Source organism: Aegilops tauschii, chromosome 5, assembly GCF_002575655.3.
Source record: "Aegilops tauschii subsp. strangulata cultivar AL8/78 chromosome 5, Aet v6.0, whole genome shotgun sequence".
NCBI classification, from domain to species: domain Eukaryota; kingdom Viridiplantae; phylum Streptophyta; class Magnoliopsida; order Poales; family Poaceae; genus Aegilops; species Aegilops tauschii.
In genome coordinates this window covers 535,563,275-535,579,667 of record NC_053039.3, presented here as the reverse complement: position 1 = coordinate 535,579,667, position 16,393 = coordinate 535,563,275, and the positions used below count along the sequence as shown (strand labels likewise).

At 41.6% G+C, this 16,393-nt stretch overlaps 1 protein-coding gene and 3 long non-coding RNA genes across 11 annotated transcripts; 3 read left to right on the top strand and 1 right to left on the bottom strand.

Moving 5' to 3' along the window:
* The first annotated feature begins 4,326 nt into the window (after positions 1-4,326).
* LOC109744689 (uncharacterized) lies at positions 4,327-7,118 on the top strand. 7 transcript variants are annotated; one of them, XR_012183370.1, is made up of 6 exons: positions 4,327-4,463; positions 4,622-4,797; positions 5,111-5,376; positions 5,561-5,626; positions 5,732-5,885; positions 5,992-6,281. It is a non-coding gene; the product is annotated as an uncharacterized lncRNA (long non-coding RNA). The 7 variants fall into 7 exon arrangements; XR_005758273.3 differs by having other exon boundaries at positions 4,335-4,463; positions 4,577-4,753; XR_012183369.1 differs by having other exon boundaries at positions 4,335-4,463; positions 4,577-4,797.
* Positions 7,119-7,520: 402 nt separating this feature from the next.
* Positions 7,521-8,542, top strand: LOC141022183 (uncharacterized). Its single transcript, XR_012183367.1, has 3 exons — positions 7,521-7,662; positions 7,909-7,987; positions 8,213-8,542. It is a non-coding gene; the product is annotated as an uncharacterized lncRNA (long non-coding RNA).
* A 2,632-nt stretch (positions 8,543-11,174) lies between these two features.
* LOC123494225 (uncharacterized) lies at positions 11,175-15,423 on the top strand. Of its 2 annotated transcripts, none has more exons than XR_006664696.2 (4): positions 11,175-11,858; positions 12,418-13,970; positions 15,036-15,089; positions 15,183-15,423. It is a non-coding gene; the product is annotated as an uncharacterized lncRNA (long non-coding RNA). The 2 variants fall into 2 exon arrangements; XR_006664695.2 differs by having other exon boundaries at positions 11,176-11,846.
* Positions 15,424-15,612: 189 nt separating this feature from the next.
* On the bottom strand, positions 15,613-16,161 carry LOC109744687 (uncharacterized). The gene has a single exon (XM_020303841.1). It carries the CDS (start codon positions 16,159-16,161, stop codon positions 15,613-15,615), a length of 549 nt encoding a protein of 182 aa, XP_020159430.1.
* Positions 16,162-16,393: the final 232 nt, after the last annotated feature.

The window sequence follows — 16,393 nt, the reverse complement described above, 5'->3', positions numbered from 1 at the left end:
CTACCTTCATTATATATGTCTGTAATGGCTCGTTTTCTTGATGAGATGAAGGACTGAATCCTCTTGTTATGTTTATCATGCTCTGCTGCTGAATGAAGCCTGAGACGTTTTGCAGAGCTTGTTGTGCCTGCATGATCCTGGCTACAAAGAGAACCACTGCTTGTATTTTTGAGTGCTCCAGAGACCTTGCTTCTTTCCGAATGTTTAAGTTTAAAACTCGAAGTCAGTTGCCTGATAGATGATGTTTTCTTTGCAATTTGTGGCCCCACATGTGTTTGTTTTAATGTCCTGTTGTTTGTTCGTTCATGCATGGCAGCTCTGCGCATTAGTTGTTTGTGCTAATGCCAAGAGGTTGGTATTATGTTTGTTTTTTGTGTTGTCTAATTAACGCTCTTGTGTTTCTACTCTTTGGCTGCTGAGATGTTCATTTGGATCAAATATTGCTGCTGAAGATTTTTGTTCTCTGCCTTGCAATGCTTTTTTCTTCATCCTTTGCCTATGCACTCACAAACTTTTGTTTGGTCAATTTGCACAAATGTGGATCAAATTTGTAAGGGAGCTGAAGCAATGAAGTTACAGTCCTTGCTCTGTGTTGTACTGAACGCTGAGTTTTTTCTTTTACAGTTTGATGTTTAAATACAGTAGAAAATGTGATTGGCAAGATAGTTATACTTCAACAATACTTCACCTGTTACCCAATACAAGATAATTTAGTCAGCGGTACATTTAGCAGGCCTTACCAATGTAGCACGAGTACCGAATACCTCTTCCTCGAGGTACTTCATAAATCATCAGAAGGTACTCACTGTTGAAAACACATATTCCTAAATTAGGACCTAGATGAGGGTCATACATGAATTCTAACAAATCTCTGGGTGCCACACATGTGCTGTAAAACTAGAGATGACATGACCAAATACCGCATGCTTTTAAAATGGAACTGTTGACCGTTCCTAACTAGTGAACAATGAGATTGATTTTTCCTTGCTGGTTATCATATAAGATGCCCATTTACTGTCTTTTCTCAAATAAAATACTCCCTCTGTTCCTAAATGTAAGTCTTTTTAGATATTTCACTACAAACTACATACGGATGTATATGGACATATTTGTGTAGATTCACTCATTTTGATCCGTATCTAGTCCATAGTGAAATCTCTAAAAAGACTTATATTTAGGAACGAATTATGAGACATGTTTTATAAGGAATAGTGAGACATTATGTGAAAATGTACATTATTTTTTAGGAATAGCGACACTGTGTGTACGCCAATTTCTTAAAAAACATGAATTTTAAGAAATACTACTTGTGTATGTTTTTAAACAAAATAAAGATTATCTTAAATGTTTGTATATGTTAAAAATGTCCAGGAATGATGAAAATGCTTTGGAATTTAAAAACTTCCGCGTATTTAAAAATGTTTTGGAGTTTAAAAAAATGTTCACGACTATGAAAAATGTACGCTATTTTAGAAAATGTTCTGAAATTCTAAAATATTATGGAATTTATAGAACACTCACAAAAAATAAACTTATTCTCCCTTCATTCCTAAATATAAGTCTTTTCAGAGATTTCAATATGTACTACATAATTTAGAATGTAGATTTACTCATTTTGCTCTGTATGTAGTCCATATAGAAATCTCTAAAAAGACTTATATTTAGGAACGAGGAAGTATATTTTATTTTTAAGATAACCAACTTAGATAATTTAGAAATATTAAAGAATGTTCAAAATATTTTGAAATTCTAAAAGTATTTCTGAATTTTGAAAAAGTATCCATGGATTTAAAGGGTAAAAAAAGGAAAACAAGAAAACAAAAAAGAAGAAGAAGAAAACCAGATGAATGCCATGGAAAAGAAAAACAAAACAAAAAAGATTGTGTGGGGAATGAAAGGAAAATAGGTCGAGACCATGGGTGTTTTCCATTAGTAGGTTGGCCAAGTTCATTCAGTCGCTCTGTTTGTTAGGTCGACAATTGACGTTAAAAAGTTTACAAAATCACTAATTAAGGAGTAATCCTTCCAAAGATCACTCCCACCTCCCTAGTTTGTAATTTATCTATCTACCATTATCATATTTAATTTCTACTCCTAATGGACGAGTTGATTGAATAGTCCCACAACTTTCAACCGGTTTATTTTCGTCCCCTCCCCCACCCCACCCCACGCAGGCCGAAAAAAACCCCACACCCGGCAGAAAAAACACTCCATCGATCCTATCCTTCATTGCCGACTCCTCTCGATCCCATCTCTACTCCAATACGATCCGCCGCCGAGATCCGAGACGATCCGCCGCTGCCGAGGACCAATTGGTGCCGCTGCCGGCGCTGGCCAGCCTCCCCACCGATGTGCGCGCCGGGTCGCCGCTCCCGCTCCCGCAGCCGAGCATAGCAGCAGCGGCGAAGCCCCAGCCGCCACCACGTTCCTCCTGCTCTCCGGCAAGTCCGCCCAGGACCAGCAGCTCCTCGCCTCCGCCGCCGGCGAGCTCTCTCTGGCGGAGGAGGGCGGGGGTGAGCTCGCCGTCTCCCTCGCACTCGACGCCAGCGGGGACGCGGGCAACGATGCGGCCGCCTACATGGGCGCGCTCCAGGCGCGGCGCTTCGGGAGGTGGATGCGTTGGTCGCCGCGGATGGCATCCACGCACGACCTCGTGATACAGTGAGTGCAAGATTTTGTTCTTTTGAGTCTCGCTCCATCAGAAAAAGTAATAAACGATGAATTTCCTCTTGAAATCTCTCAAATTGGGCTTACTCTTTGCTTCCCCTCTGTCTATAGGACTTCGCCAAACTTCCGGTGGGCGTCGTGTGCGCCACATACATGCAGTTCAAAGGCAGAGGTGCGTCAAATATGTATGCCAATTGGTGCTTGTTTTTGTTGTCCCTTTTAGTGTGTATCTCTGATGATTTTTCAATCTCGGTGATCAATGTCTGTCACTTTGGTGGGGAGATGAATTGTGTTGTTCTGTTTGTTGTATGTTCAGTTGATGATTCGCTTGACATATGCACAAGGTACAGTATGTGTGATCCAACCACACATCGCATAGTTGAATTCCGAAGCAATTAGCTTGATTACCTGCAGTCCATCTAATTCTCATATAATGCTGATTAGTTTAAGCGAGTCAACCCATAGGACGGAAAGACCCTTTTATAGTTTTCTCAAGGGGAGTGTACCGTGTGCGGGGGCATATCTCTCTTCCTTTGTATGGTTGTTTAACAATTTGTGAAATGCTTGTAGTATGATAATCTAGATAGTGGGGATATGTTACAGAAAGTGTTGTGCCTGGCCTCACATGTACATGAGTTGGTTTATCATTAAGTGCTCTCTTTCCCACTAAATTTCACATCTGCCATCTGAAAAAAACAAATCCACATTTACCTGATTTCAAGTTCTTATGGACCTTATGGTAAAGTATTTAAGTAATTTTAGTCGGCTCAAAAGGCTCCAAGATTCTTTGTCTATCATTTCCTATTCAAAACTGACAACAGAACTTTGTGAAGCCTTTCAGTTTGTCTTTGTTTCAGTTACTTTACCATTCGGTCTTGATGCCTGAACTATGTGAACATTGTCAGCTTAGTAAAATGGTATGAACTTGTGTGCCATACACATATCAGGTCGAAAAAATACCATTGTATTTGCATATACTGCTTGTGACACAATTTTCTAAAAACATGTTGGTGGTCATTGGTCAACAAAAGTTTTCAGCATTCGGCACGGTGTTAATATTCTTGAATTTATTGTGCTTCTAAAATTATAGATTTCCGAATAATTAGATAGTCAGCTATGCAATATAATATTCCCATAGTATTGAAATATTCTGTTCTGCAAATAGTCCTTCAGCAAATGGCGCTTATACTTAATATGGGATGCTCCAAATCCATAAGAGCAGGCTATATCTGATATTTTCTCCATACAGAGTCAGCAACGACTTGATTTATATTTCCGCTACTTGTCAATATGATGGCCCGTTGTAAATAAATGAGGCATGGCCATCACTTATACTTGGGAACTACTTTTCAGTTATAGCTGTATTGACTAAGGTACTATTTTTTCTTTCTTAAAGATTGATTTCTTCAGTGGTGTGTGTTTTACTTTACAGTTTTGATAAGATTCCATTGCCAACACACTTTTTTTTCTTGACAGGGAACTACGGCGGGCTTATGCCTACTGAACTATATTCGAAACTATCAGAGTGTATAGCAGATTACAGCAGCCTTAAAGGTAAAATGATCTGAACATTTTTTTCCACAATACACAGGTAGTACATAGTAATAGTCCTCTTAATAATTCCTATATAAAAGTATGATCTGAACATTTTGTTGAGTTGTTTTTGCACCAGATTGTTGGCCATTAACGGTTATCCATGGCACTAAAACTACTTGATCTCAATACATTCACCTCACAACACTTGTTGGCGAAAACATGTGCTATAGCACCAAAGTAGTTGAGGTCAAATTAATGAGGTGATAGCTAAACTCCTTAAACTGGATATATTTGTGTTTTGTTTGCTTCAAGTATATAGACATATATTCCTTGATCAAAACTCATTGACACTGCTACCACTAATTTGCTTCAGGTCATCGACTTGAAGATTGATAAATATGGTTCTGTTATTATGCAGGAGTTGTGTGATCTGAGGAGAAACTATTCTCTTGCAAATCGGATAATTGTTGTAGGAATTAAAAGGCACACGATTGTACTATTGTTCTGGGATTTCGTTTCTTACGTTCCTCGACCCTAATGTCTACATGAGGTGTGAGTTCAACGGATACAGAAAATCACATTACTAATAGAATGGTAGGAAGAATCACGGTGATTCATACAAAAATTCACTTAATTTATCATATAACGAATCATATAATTTACCAGCTGCCTCAACGGCTCACACTTTTGCAAGTCTTCATATTTTAGAAAATACGACTGAATTTGATAATTGGATCAAATGCAGTTATATGTCTTGTACTTGCTTTGGTTGAATCTGAAATTTTGTCAGAAACATAACGAACCACTTAGATATATAAAGCATTGATCTGTGCAGAACTGAGAGATGTTGTGTTTTTACAGTTCTTACGTTGTCTGATTGAATTTTCTTATCCCACATTTTTTTCAGATGCCGCACCAAAGAAAATGCTCTCAGCCTTGGACGATCCATTCACTCGATTCTTGAAACCATTACCTTTTCTGAAGCAAGACTAGCTAGCACCCAAGGTGCCCTGGCAGGTGTACGTTTATCCATTGGCTACCCGTTGGAGCATCACTTGCGGTGCTCTTTGTAATGTCACTTGGTGGGTTTTGCAGAAATGACTGTCTAGAGACGTTTTATCTTGATAATTGACAACATAAGAGTGCAAAATATTTGACAGCAGATCGCTTATGGTAAGACCTAGCTATTATCAATAATTTTAGTCCATTAAATGCGGTCTTAGTGAAAAGGGTGTTCTTTTATCATGGTTGAAGGTTGCATGACTTCTGCTACGTGTTTTGATACTTTTCGGTCTCTACTTGAATGTTGCGTACCTAATTTTTTAGTGGCCAACAATCTTGCACTGATTCTTGCTAGGGGTCATCAAGGAAACTCAATAGATGGCTATTTCAGTGGAGATTATACCAGAGATGTTGTTTTGAAGTAAGCTCCTGCACACCATTCTTTTGTAGTTCTTTCAGAAGTAATGTTTCATTCTTTTACTTGAGACTAGAGTGGTTGATGCTCATTCATCTTAATTTAATACAGAGTATATGCCAGGAGAGAAAGATATACTTGAAACCCGATGAGGTCAATGATGTGGAGATTTTACCAGAGATGTTGTTTTCAAGTAAGATTTTGTGTGAGATTATACCGATCGCACCAGCACGCCACATTGTTGCTCCACGGCAAAGGCAGCGAGGTAATTTTTCTTTTCGCACCGATGTAATTTTCCTTTTCTTTTAGCCCACTCCCAGGTCTCTTCCGTTCATATTCTAATCACGCATGGTGAGCGGTGGTTTCGACAGCGACTGGCTGGCTGCTGCTGGCTTGTACGTGTGGAAGGCAGTTGTTCACGGCAGACCAGTGAGCGGCGGCGGGTGGGCGCGACCACATGGTGGTTGGAAGGTAGGCTTCGCGGCGTTCAGCCTCGGCCACCATCGTACCACGATCTCGGCCCACCCGGAAAGTTGGATGAAGAGGTGGTGGACGGTGAGGACCAATCATTATAGCTGCTACTCCATTACATCCGCTCCTCGAAAAGCTCCCTGAGCCCGACCAACAATGGGATCTTCCTCTGAGGTTCACGCTACTCCTTGTCCAGACTGATCCCGGAGAGGAGAACAAGCCTCCGAGCCACGTGCTCGTCAACTCCATGCTGGCCGCTCCAAGCGCCCCTGCTTCGTGTCTTCAAGGCAGGCGCCGAGATAGCCTTTGCAGCGAGCTGTGGTGTGTGGACTCTGCGGCGAGATGGGATTCAGAATCCTTTTCCGTGGTGAGATAACCCTGCCACCACTCATATGCCATTGCATATAAGTGAATCTGTTTTATAGAAATCAATCTTGCACGTTGGTTAGCTCCGTAATTTCTTTTATTCCGTAGCAGACTGAGTTGCTCACAGCCTATTTGCTGGAACGCCAACGAGGAGTCATTTTTCCATCTCCACAAATATTCTTGGTCTCTTCAAATTAATTGCTTCTTAATCCAACTACCATTTTTCAAGATTAGTTTGTTTATATAATATTTATTTTTGTACCAGTGTTTATCAAGTAGGTTATTATTGTGAGGAATCAGCAGTAGGATGCACATGTATTTGTTTCTTGCCACTGGTTGCAAAAGCCTAAAAAATGATATGTTTTATTCACCTCTTAACAGTAATACGAGTATTTTGTTTATTTCCTACTCCCTTTTAGTGTTTACTGATTAGTCACTCTTAAAGGTGAATGCATGTGTATAATAGGTGTGTCATGGCTGCATTTTGCGGCCCCTGACTACTGGAAAGTAATCTCCTTTGTATGGTTTGTATTTTTTTCTGGAATTTGTACTTAGATAGCACATCCAAGGAAGGAAGGAGATTGAGGTTGGCACCTCCTGAAGGCATGCATGCTCTTCACCGAGAGAGGGAAGGGCATCTTTTTTCTTGGGTTGCAGTTTCCACCTTGTTGTTGGGTGAGGTGAGTCATGATTTCTCTCCTCCCGCTTCATTTTTTAGAGATAATGAACTATAATTTCTGTTTTGTGCTCATGAATTGCATACTTGGAGGTTTATTCGATTTAGAGATATCACACACACACACACACACACACGCGCGCGCGCGCGCGCGCACACACGCACACACACGCGCACGCGCACGCACACACGCACACACACACACACTCATGATCTATAAGAGAAGCTGCGATTTTGGCAATAGATGCGCGACAAAGTAGTGGTTGGTGTTGGGTTTAAGCAATTATCAAATGTTTTGCCAATAACAGAAAATTACCTTCCTCGTAAATTTATTGTCCTTTTGTTTCATGGTCCAGCTGATTTGTTGTTTGTCAGAGCTCTTGTGGATAATCAGACATGGGGTGCATGGCAAAATTAGGACAGCCTGAAGGCAGCAAATTCCGCGTTGGCCGTGCACTTTGAGGAGAAGACATTGTCTTTGTATAAGTGCCCTACAATCATCTCTTTACAGCAGAGATAAGGCCTTCAGGTAATTTGTGATGATCTTTTTAGCATTCTTAATTGATGACATTTCTGAAGGGAGATGATCCTCAGCATTTCATAGTTATTTTTTGTACTGTTGTAATCTCAAATTTCACATTCGAACTTAACTTGTTATCAAATAATTTTGGAACAAAATTTTACTTTTACCTGCCCTCCACAGAACCAAAGGTTCACGAGGACTTTTGTTGCTCTAATGCTTCTTCGATGACCATCTCGCCGTTCGCCCTTGCAGATAGATATGGCCGCATAAATCGCACCGATGGATCCAGTCCTTCGCTAGGTCCAACCTACCCTGCACCAGCCTCAAGCACGTGAGACATTGTTACCTTGTGTTCTAACTGGTTACCACAATCAAATCCATTTTTGTCCAGTTAAATTAGTTAGCTCATTTTGTTGATAACTGAGTTGCATTGGTAATATATACTGAACTGTCTTTGGCATTCTGTTTTGCAATATATTCTAATTGTCAGGATTTTTGCTACATTTTTGGTGTAGATTTTAGGGACATTAATGTAGTGCTAATGCCTTCCGTGCAGGTTATTCAGTCAACGCATATTCTGTCTTTTGGCATGTGTATGCTTACTCTTGTGCTCATGTTGTAACGTGACCTGTAATCAGTCCATGATCCTTGTGTGACCAGAAGTTGGGCATAACTGCATTGTTACTGAGAAGATGTGAATATTAACTTAGGGATCGGAGCTGAAGCTCTAGCCGATAGCAAAGATATGAAGTCTGTGCTCTGTCTTATGTTTGCAAGTATATTGATGTAACTTCACATCTTGAATGGAGTCACTCCTATGTGTACTGCCGCTGTAATTACACAACATGAATTTTCCGTTTTTGTGATCAGAAATTTTGCCAAGAAACTTGTTGGATTAACTACGATTTTGTCCTATTTACTACTAGCATTTATTCTTATCTCTCAACATAATCTTGCCCCTATCTAGGACAGTCGGAAGAAGAGAGCTTCGACTGGGAAACAGCGTGTTGAAGCAATACCTCTTGTTGAACCACCCAAAACCAAAGAAGCCTCTTAGATTGCGAGAGGCCTATTGTGTTTAGTAAGAAACTTGGCGTAAAATATCCAAAATATCAGGAACACTATGTATTGGGCAGACCTGAAATACTAATATAAGTGTATCCAATTTTTCCTACGATTCCCTTCCTCGCCCATGGACGTGGACCACGTCTTTGGCTTTGCAAGTCCAAGGCTCCAAGCTAGGCGTTATTTTTCATAAAGTTTCTATCGATTTCTAATCAAAATATTTCTATTAGCGTAACCCTACCTGGCAACCTCCATCAGCCGGAGGTATTCCTGGAGTCAAGGCAAGCATGTTGACCAATTGACGTAAATGTGCAATGTAAATTTACCTCGGCGCTTTGTTTTTGAATGTGATGGCGTTGTCTGATACGTCTCCTCCGCACCATAAATTTACGTAGGATTAGATTAATGTTAAAAGGCCCGTAGCGCATCATGGTTTGTTTTTGTTTCTAATAGCTCCACTTGTAGATTTATCTTCCCTATGCATCCATCGGCCGATACATCCTCTACATCATCGACAAGGAGGCACGTCGTCTATATATTATGGATCCTATTCAATCATCACAATCGTCAGAGGATAAAAACTTGAGGCATTCACTGAAATTAAAAAGTTTTTCAAGGGATTTCAAAGAAGCACTCGAAATAAAGCTGCCTGGGTGGAATTTTGATATATCTAAATGGCATCGTTTATTTCCGGCCGGTGTTCCAACGAGTATAGACGGGTAATGAATTCATAACAAGAATATTTACTTTTGTTATCATTATATTATTTATAATATTAATTGAAAGTTTTCCAGGAATGTGTCTGGCTATTTTGTTTTTCATTTTATGCTCTGGTGGAACGGTAAAGAATTGGTCAAGCCGGTTTGCGCGGTGAGTATTGTGGGTTACATGTTTTAAGACCTTCTCTGTGAATTTTTCATACTAACTACATTTATTTTTTCTGCAGGATGGGTATGAATTGAGGAAGCATTTTTTATTATACTTGCTAAAACATCGCGGGAATGAAGCCAGAGGAAACTTTCCTGATATTGTGAAAGAATTTCTTAAGCGCATCATCTAGATATTAGTATTTTTGTAATAGATGTTAAGTTGTAACATCACTCAGCTTGTTACATTGCAATAATGGACTCCAGTTTGTGTTATATTGTTTGTATGTGTGGATTTTAACATGTAACTCTGGTAAACTATTTCAAGAGCCCGTGGCAACGCACGGGCACTCTACTAGTTCTTATAAGTAACGAGTTCAAAGGGATTGACAACCCTCTTGCCCGCGTTGGGCGCAAGTATTTGCTCTTGTGTGTAGGTGTTGTTCACTAGATGTTTATGTGATTTTTCTATTGGTTCGATAACCTTGGTTCTCACCGAGGGAAATATTATCCGCTACTATATTGCTTCACCTTTTTTTCGGGGAAAATCCCAACGCAAGTCACAAGTAGCATATGGGTCAACAGTAAATCCTAGTAAAATATCCTATAGAACCCTCAAGTCATGTGATTATAAGTTGGTTGATCTTTATGTGGTCATTGGATGATCACAAATATAGATCGGTCTCCATGTGGTTATGCTCACAAAAAATACTATGGAATTCTAAAATAGATGTTCTGGAATTCTAAAATACTATGGAATTTATAGAACACTCACGAAAAATAAACTTATACTCCCTCCATTCCTAATATAAGTCTTTTTTAGAGACTAGCACATATGCCTGTGCGTTGCAACGGAAAAAATGATGTTTTATGTAAGCATAATGTCCCACAGCACCGGATTCATTGCAACACAACATCCTTCTATAAAATGAACATAAAAAAATATGTTGCAATTTAGCCGTGTTAATATTTTCTTTGCCGGGCATAATCTCCCACGGATTCCATTTAAGTATATTTAATGGAATTTAAGTATAAATGATTTCATTAATTACCATGACATCGTCACCCGTTTTAGTTGGGAATTAAATCCTTCCCTTTCCAATTTAGTAACCCCAACATATTGAAGCCTATAGATCCTTCCTTTTAATTATTCTACCTTTTACCTCAAGTCCTTTATGTAGAATTTCTTAAGACCATAATATTTCTTTTAGTTATTCCACCGGTGTACCCATAATCTCTATTCATAATGTCTGAGTTGGTGAATAGTCTCCATGATTTATTTTCATCCCACCACTTTCAACCTTTTTTTCGCTGGTTTTTTTCCGTCTCCGCTCCCACCATCCAACCGGTTTACTTTTTCTTCACTATTTCCTTGTAAACAAACACTTTCCCATTGTATATAAGACATAGATCCTAACTTATCCAAATCAAGCGATCCATCTCATCAATGCAATTTGCTTTAGGAAACAAATAACAAATTCTAAGGAAACAAATAACAGATTTTAATGAAAAATCCAATTGACTCTACTCCTAACCTCCCTCCTCTTTGTTTTTTTTTTCGCATCAGCTCTCACCACCTCTCCCGGCAGAAAAAAAAAAAACATAGGCCACCCCTGCTCTCGATCCACCCTGTCCCGATGCGACCACTCTTTTCCCTCTTCACGATGCGCCGCCGCCCCCATCTCCCGCTCCACAGCTGCCGACCCCTACCTTCCCCTATCTCCCGCTCAGCCACCTCACCACCCCCACGCTTCTCCCATCACCGGACAGAGTTTGCTGCGCAACGGCGGCGGCCTCGGATCTGGGCTATGATTGAACTTATCCGGGAGGAGGTCGTCGATGAGCCACCGGTGGCGGAGCCGGGCCAGAGCGGGAAGAGGTCGTCGACTTGGGGCGGCAGCGGAATGGGTCGGAGGTCGAGTCGGGGCGGCGGCGGGGGTCGGAGGTCACGAAGGTGCCCCGGCCGACGCGACGCGCAGCACCGCAGCTTCCTCATCCTCTCCTTCTTGTTGTTGTAGTTTCCATTCACATGTTTTATCTACAAAATCTCCCATAACGACTACTTGTTGCCTCTTAGTGGTTTATTTCTTTCTTTCAGATTCAGATGGATGCCTCTTCTACATAATTCATCAGCTGCAGCCTGCAGCAGGACAAGCTTAATTATATTGGTGGCTCTTTAAAGGATTAATTGGTAACGAGCATTTCTATTGAGGAGAGGATAATATGTCCGGGACAGCATCTGCGTTTTGATTTTGAAAAGTAAGAATCAAGGTACACTCGAAATTTTGTTAGTACTTAATTACTATTCCCTCCGTTCCTAAATGTAAGTTTTTTAGAGATTCCACTAGGTGGACTACATACGGAACAAAATGAATGAATCCATACTTAAAATGTATCTATATACATCCGTATGTAGTTTATAGTGGAATCTCTACAAAGACTTATATTTAGGAACGAAGGGAGTACTTTCTTTGCATGGTTATCCACATCTGTTCTGAATATATAATATCATCATGCAACTTCAGTCATCCTTCCAAGCACCAAAGCTACAAATGAGTTCGTATCTTGGTTTGGTCGTCGCCGGCCAGATGAGACATAGTAGCAGTTGTACCCAACCAAATACAATACTACAAGATTAAGCTAGCAAGTTGTTTGTTGGCTTAATCATATCTGCCACTTGCTAAAAAAAATCAAGCTAGCTAACACAGAGTATTGTCTATTTGTCTCTCCTGGTTGGATGTGCTCAAGCAACTCTCTGCTTCCTAATTCCTTAAGGTTTGTCTGTACCATTTCCACATGCTTACCTACTGGTGGAGGCTGTTGCTTGCAGATTGCCAAGGTTAGGCGGTGGAGCTCCACGTCCTTGACGTGCGCATGCTCGTCAAGGAAGCGGCTCCCGAATCTGCTCTCACGCGGCCGTGACGGAAGGGGCTCGAGATGGCCGCCGCCGCCGCCGAAGACCAATCCCCGACCTTGTCCCAAATCACTTCCTCAGCCATGTTCCACTGAGGAAGGAGGGGACGGCACAGAGAGGGTCCTCACACAGTCGTGCGGTCGACCACTACGACGCGGCCGTGCGGTGGGTACCCTCGGACGCCGCACTCCCGGGCCGGAGGGAGTCCAGATCCGGCACATCACAAAGGTTGCCGCGGCAGGGTGTATGCACCTGCCTTGGGAATCCCAGCCCGGCCATCTTCTCCCCCGAGTTGCAGCGGCGTCGAACCCTAGATGCACCTCTGCCCGTCCCCCAACTCCCTCCTCTTGATTCTCCGTCGTGAGACTCCACTCAGTCCAACTCTGTGGGTGTAGGTAAACCACTTCGTTCCTCTCCTGTGCTTTCTCTTGTGCTCTTTGTGTCCATACCATGGCCGTTGAGCCATGCAAAGTTCTACGCTGGCCATGGAATTTTCTAGGATTTGGGCATGTGGTGACGGTCTTCTCTGTCACTGTTTCACTGGATTTACTCCCTCCGTTCCAGAATATAAGGTGTATTGGTTTCCGTGCAAGTCAACCATTTGAATGTTTGACCAAGATTATAGAATAAAATAAAAACATTTGCAATACCTAGTAGATAAAATATGAAACTACTTTTTATGATGGATCAAATGATATAAATTTCGTATTGTGAATGTTGATACATTTTTCTAAAAACTTGGTCAAACTTGCACTTGTTTGACTTTTCAAAAAACAAATACACCTTATATAAAGGAACGGAGGGAGTATTATTTATCAATGAACGAATCTATCTAGCTGTGCCGTCAGACATTTTATCCGCGGATGATCGACGCAAATCGGCAGCAAGGACAGTTTTTGTTTTCTGGCCTATGAAAGCTATGTCTCTAAAGGAAGGATCACTCAAAGTGGTTTTTTCATTAACCCACACATAGGTGCACTACTTGAAAGTCATGCACCCCGAGATAAACATGGTTCAGGAGTGCCTCTGTTTCTAAAGTTGTTGTTTATAAAATACACCATTCATATCTACTGCCCTTCATCATGCTTCCAAACTGGAAAATAATGCACAACTTGGGCCCCAAGTATAATTAATTCAGGTTTGCTATTTCACATCTAGATGTGAAATAGCTATCTCACATCTAAATGCATAGCCATTGGATTTTGTCCTGTCTTTGAGATTCGCGCGTACAACTTTGTTCGTCCTGCTTCGTGCGCGCTCGCGTCGCTGGTGCCGTTGCCTGTCTCGCGGCCCGTTCTTTCCCGTGGATTTTGCGTAGCGGGCCGTTGTTGGTTGGGCTGGCGGGCCGTTTTTTGTCTCTGTGGGAGCAGGTTCGTGAATTAATGGGCGGCGATTCAGTTTTGTCCTCTTCACATGCTTCTGGTGACGGCGACTTTTGGAGAGCTACAAGAAGAGAGAGACGCATTGGAGTGAGTTGCATCTGTTGTTCTCCCCTTTCTTCTCTTCTTTCTTTGTGTATGTGGTTTGCTCACAGATCTAGTATCTAGTTTATGGGTTGTTTTTGTGTGTTAATCGATCTAGGGTTCGTGCTTCCAATGCCTCCATGAGTTTGTTTCTTTTTGTTTGTGTGTCCATCGATTTTTAGGAAAGGCTTTTTGCCCGCTCGCAATCCCCCTGATTGTTAGAAGCACGAGGCTCCTTTTTTCTGTCTGTGTTTTTCGATCTATCTAGTGGTGGGTGGAGTGGTTCTGCTGGTGAGGTGGGGATTTCGTGTGTAGATAAGGATTGATAAAGAATTGAGTGTGTCACTGCTTATTTTTGTATAGATTATAGCCTCTTTTTTTGGTAGGTGGGGGTGTTTATTTCAGTGTTAGGGTTTGATGGATGGAGCAGATTTTTGTTCAATCTCTCTGATAGACTCACGGATGATTCAGAAAGATTTTTTCAGTGCCATGTGGTGTGTAGTTTGTTTAATGGGGCCGATTTTACATGCTCTGCTAAATTCCCAGTACATACAGATTCAGAACATAAATGTTCAGAAAGATTCAGTGTTGTGATTCAGATTTTACATGCTCTGCTAAATTCACAGTAGATACAGATTCAGAAAGATAAATGTTCAGAAAGATTCAGTGTTGTGATTCAGATTTTATATGATCTGCTAGATTTTTTGTGTTTGTCTTTTTTGTGAGCATGTGGTCTACTTGTTGCAGGCTGAACTCAACTTTTCTAAGAGTTGTGAATCAACTTTTTTTATATGCAAACAACTGAATATAAATGGAGAAGCAACTCAGAGATGAATCAGCGTAGACCATGTGTTTTTTGTTCAGGTTTTTTTTATTAGTGTTTTTTTGCTAGACTCAGTGGCAGATTTGTACATTTGTTTTATGTTTTAGCAGTTTATAGTTGATATCTGTATTAGTTTTAGTATGTATATTTTGACAGCTAGTTTCGATTTATATCAGTCATTGTTTTCATTCTTTCTTTCTTTTTTCAGTCATTTGTTTTTGTGACATCTGTTTCTTTCTTTATGTCAGGTGGCGGTGATTGTTTGGGAGCGAGAAGGGGAGGGGGAGGAGAGGAGCAGCCAAGTATGTGGCGTTTTTCCATGATTTATGTGTTTTTTCTTTTCTTCCCATTTTAGATTTAGTAAAATGTCATCTGTGTTTATTTTATGTGTATAGGTTAAAGTGGTGTGCACCGGCGGTATTAAATTAGTGTGTTAGTCACTGAATGGTTTTCCGAGCAAACAATTTTCTACTTGTCATGTTTTTGAGGAAGAGAGATATGACCCACCCCTGGTTTTGTATTTTTGAATGTTGGGGTTGATGCTATGTACATATATGTATGCATTTTTTTATTGAATCATGGGCTGCATTAAAACTGAAGAGTTGAGATTGAATTTGAATTGTACCTTTTCTCATAGCGGACTATGTGCCTTATGGTTCTTCGCTTCTCCTCAGAAAAGCAGTGTAGGGGTTGGCGGACAGGCTTGGCATCCTTGTAGACGCTTAGTTTGTGCTCGGCGTATTTCCTCGAAACACCCGGCATGTCCTTTAGGGACCATGCAAAGATATCCCGATTCTCATGGAGGAAGTTGACGAGCTCGCCTTCCTATTTGCGGCTGAGGTGGGTGCCCACAACCACGTGTTGGCTGCAGTTGGGGTTGGCCCGGTTGAGCGGGATCTTCTTGGTGTCCTTAGACGGCTGGAATGAGACCTCGCCAACCGACTCCCTGGCCGGAGCCGGCATAGCCTGCTGCTCGCCGGCCAGCGCCACGATCCGGTCGAGTTGGCGCCACTTCTCAGCTATGACCAGCGACTCGGTCAACTTGGCGATGGCTCGAGCGCACTCCAGGGATTTCTTGTAGTCACCGGCAATAGTGATGAGGCCCTTGGGACCCGACATCTTCATCTTCAAGTAGGCGTAGTGGGGAACCGCCATAAACATCGCCAGCGCGGGCCGACCTAGCAGCGCGTGGTAAGGGATGGACAGGTCCACCACCTCAAACCAGATGGGCTCGCACCAGAAGTGGTCGCTGGTGCCGAACAGGACGTCAAGCCGGATCCAGCCGATCGGGGAGCAGGAGAGACCTGGCACGATGCCGTGGAACACCATCCGGGTCGGCTCCACCTGCCTTGCCTCGATGCCAAGCTTGGTCATGGTGTCGCGGTAGAGGATGTTGATATAGCTGCCGCTGATGACCCACAAGTATAGGGGATCTATCATAGTCCTTTCGATAAGTAAGAGTGTCAAACCCAACGAGGAGCAGAAGGAAATGATAAGTGGTTTTCAGCAAGGTATTCTCTGCAAGCACTGAAATTATCGGTAACAGATAGTTTTGTGATAAGGTAATTTGTAACGGGTAACAAGTAACAAGTGTAAATAAAGTGCA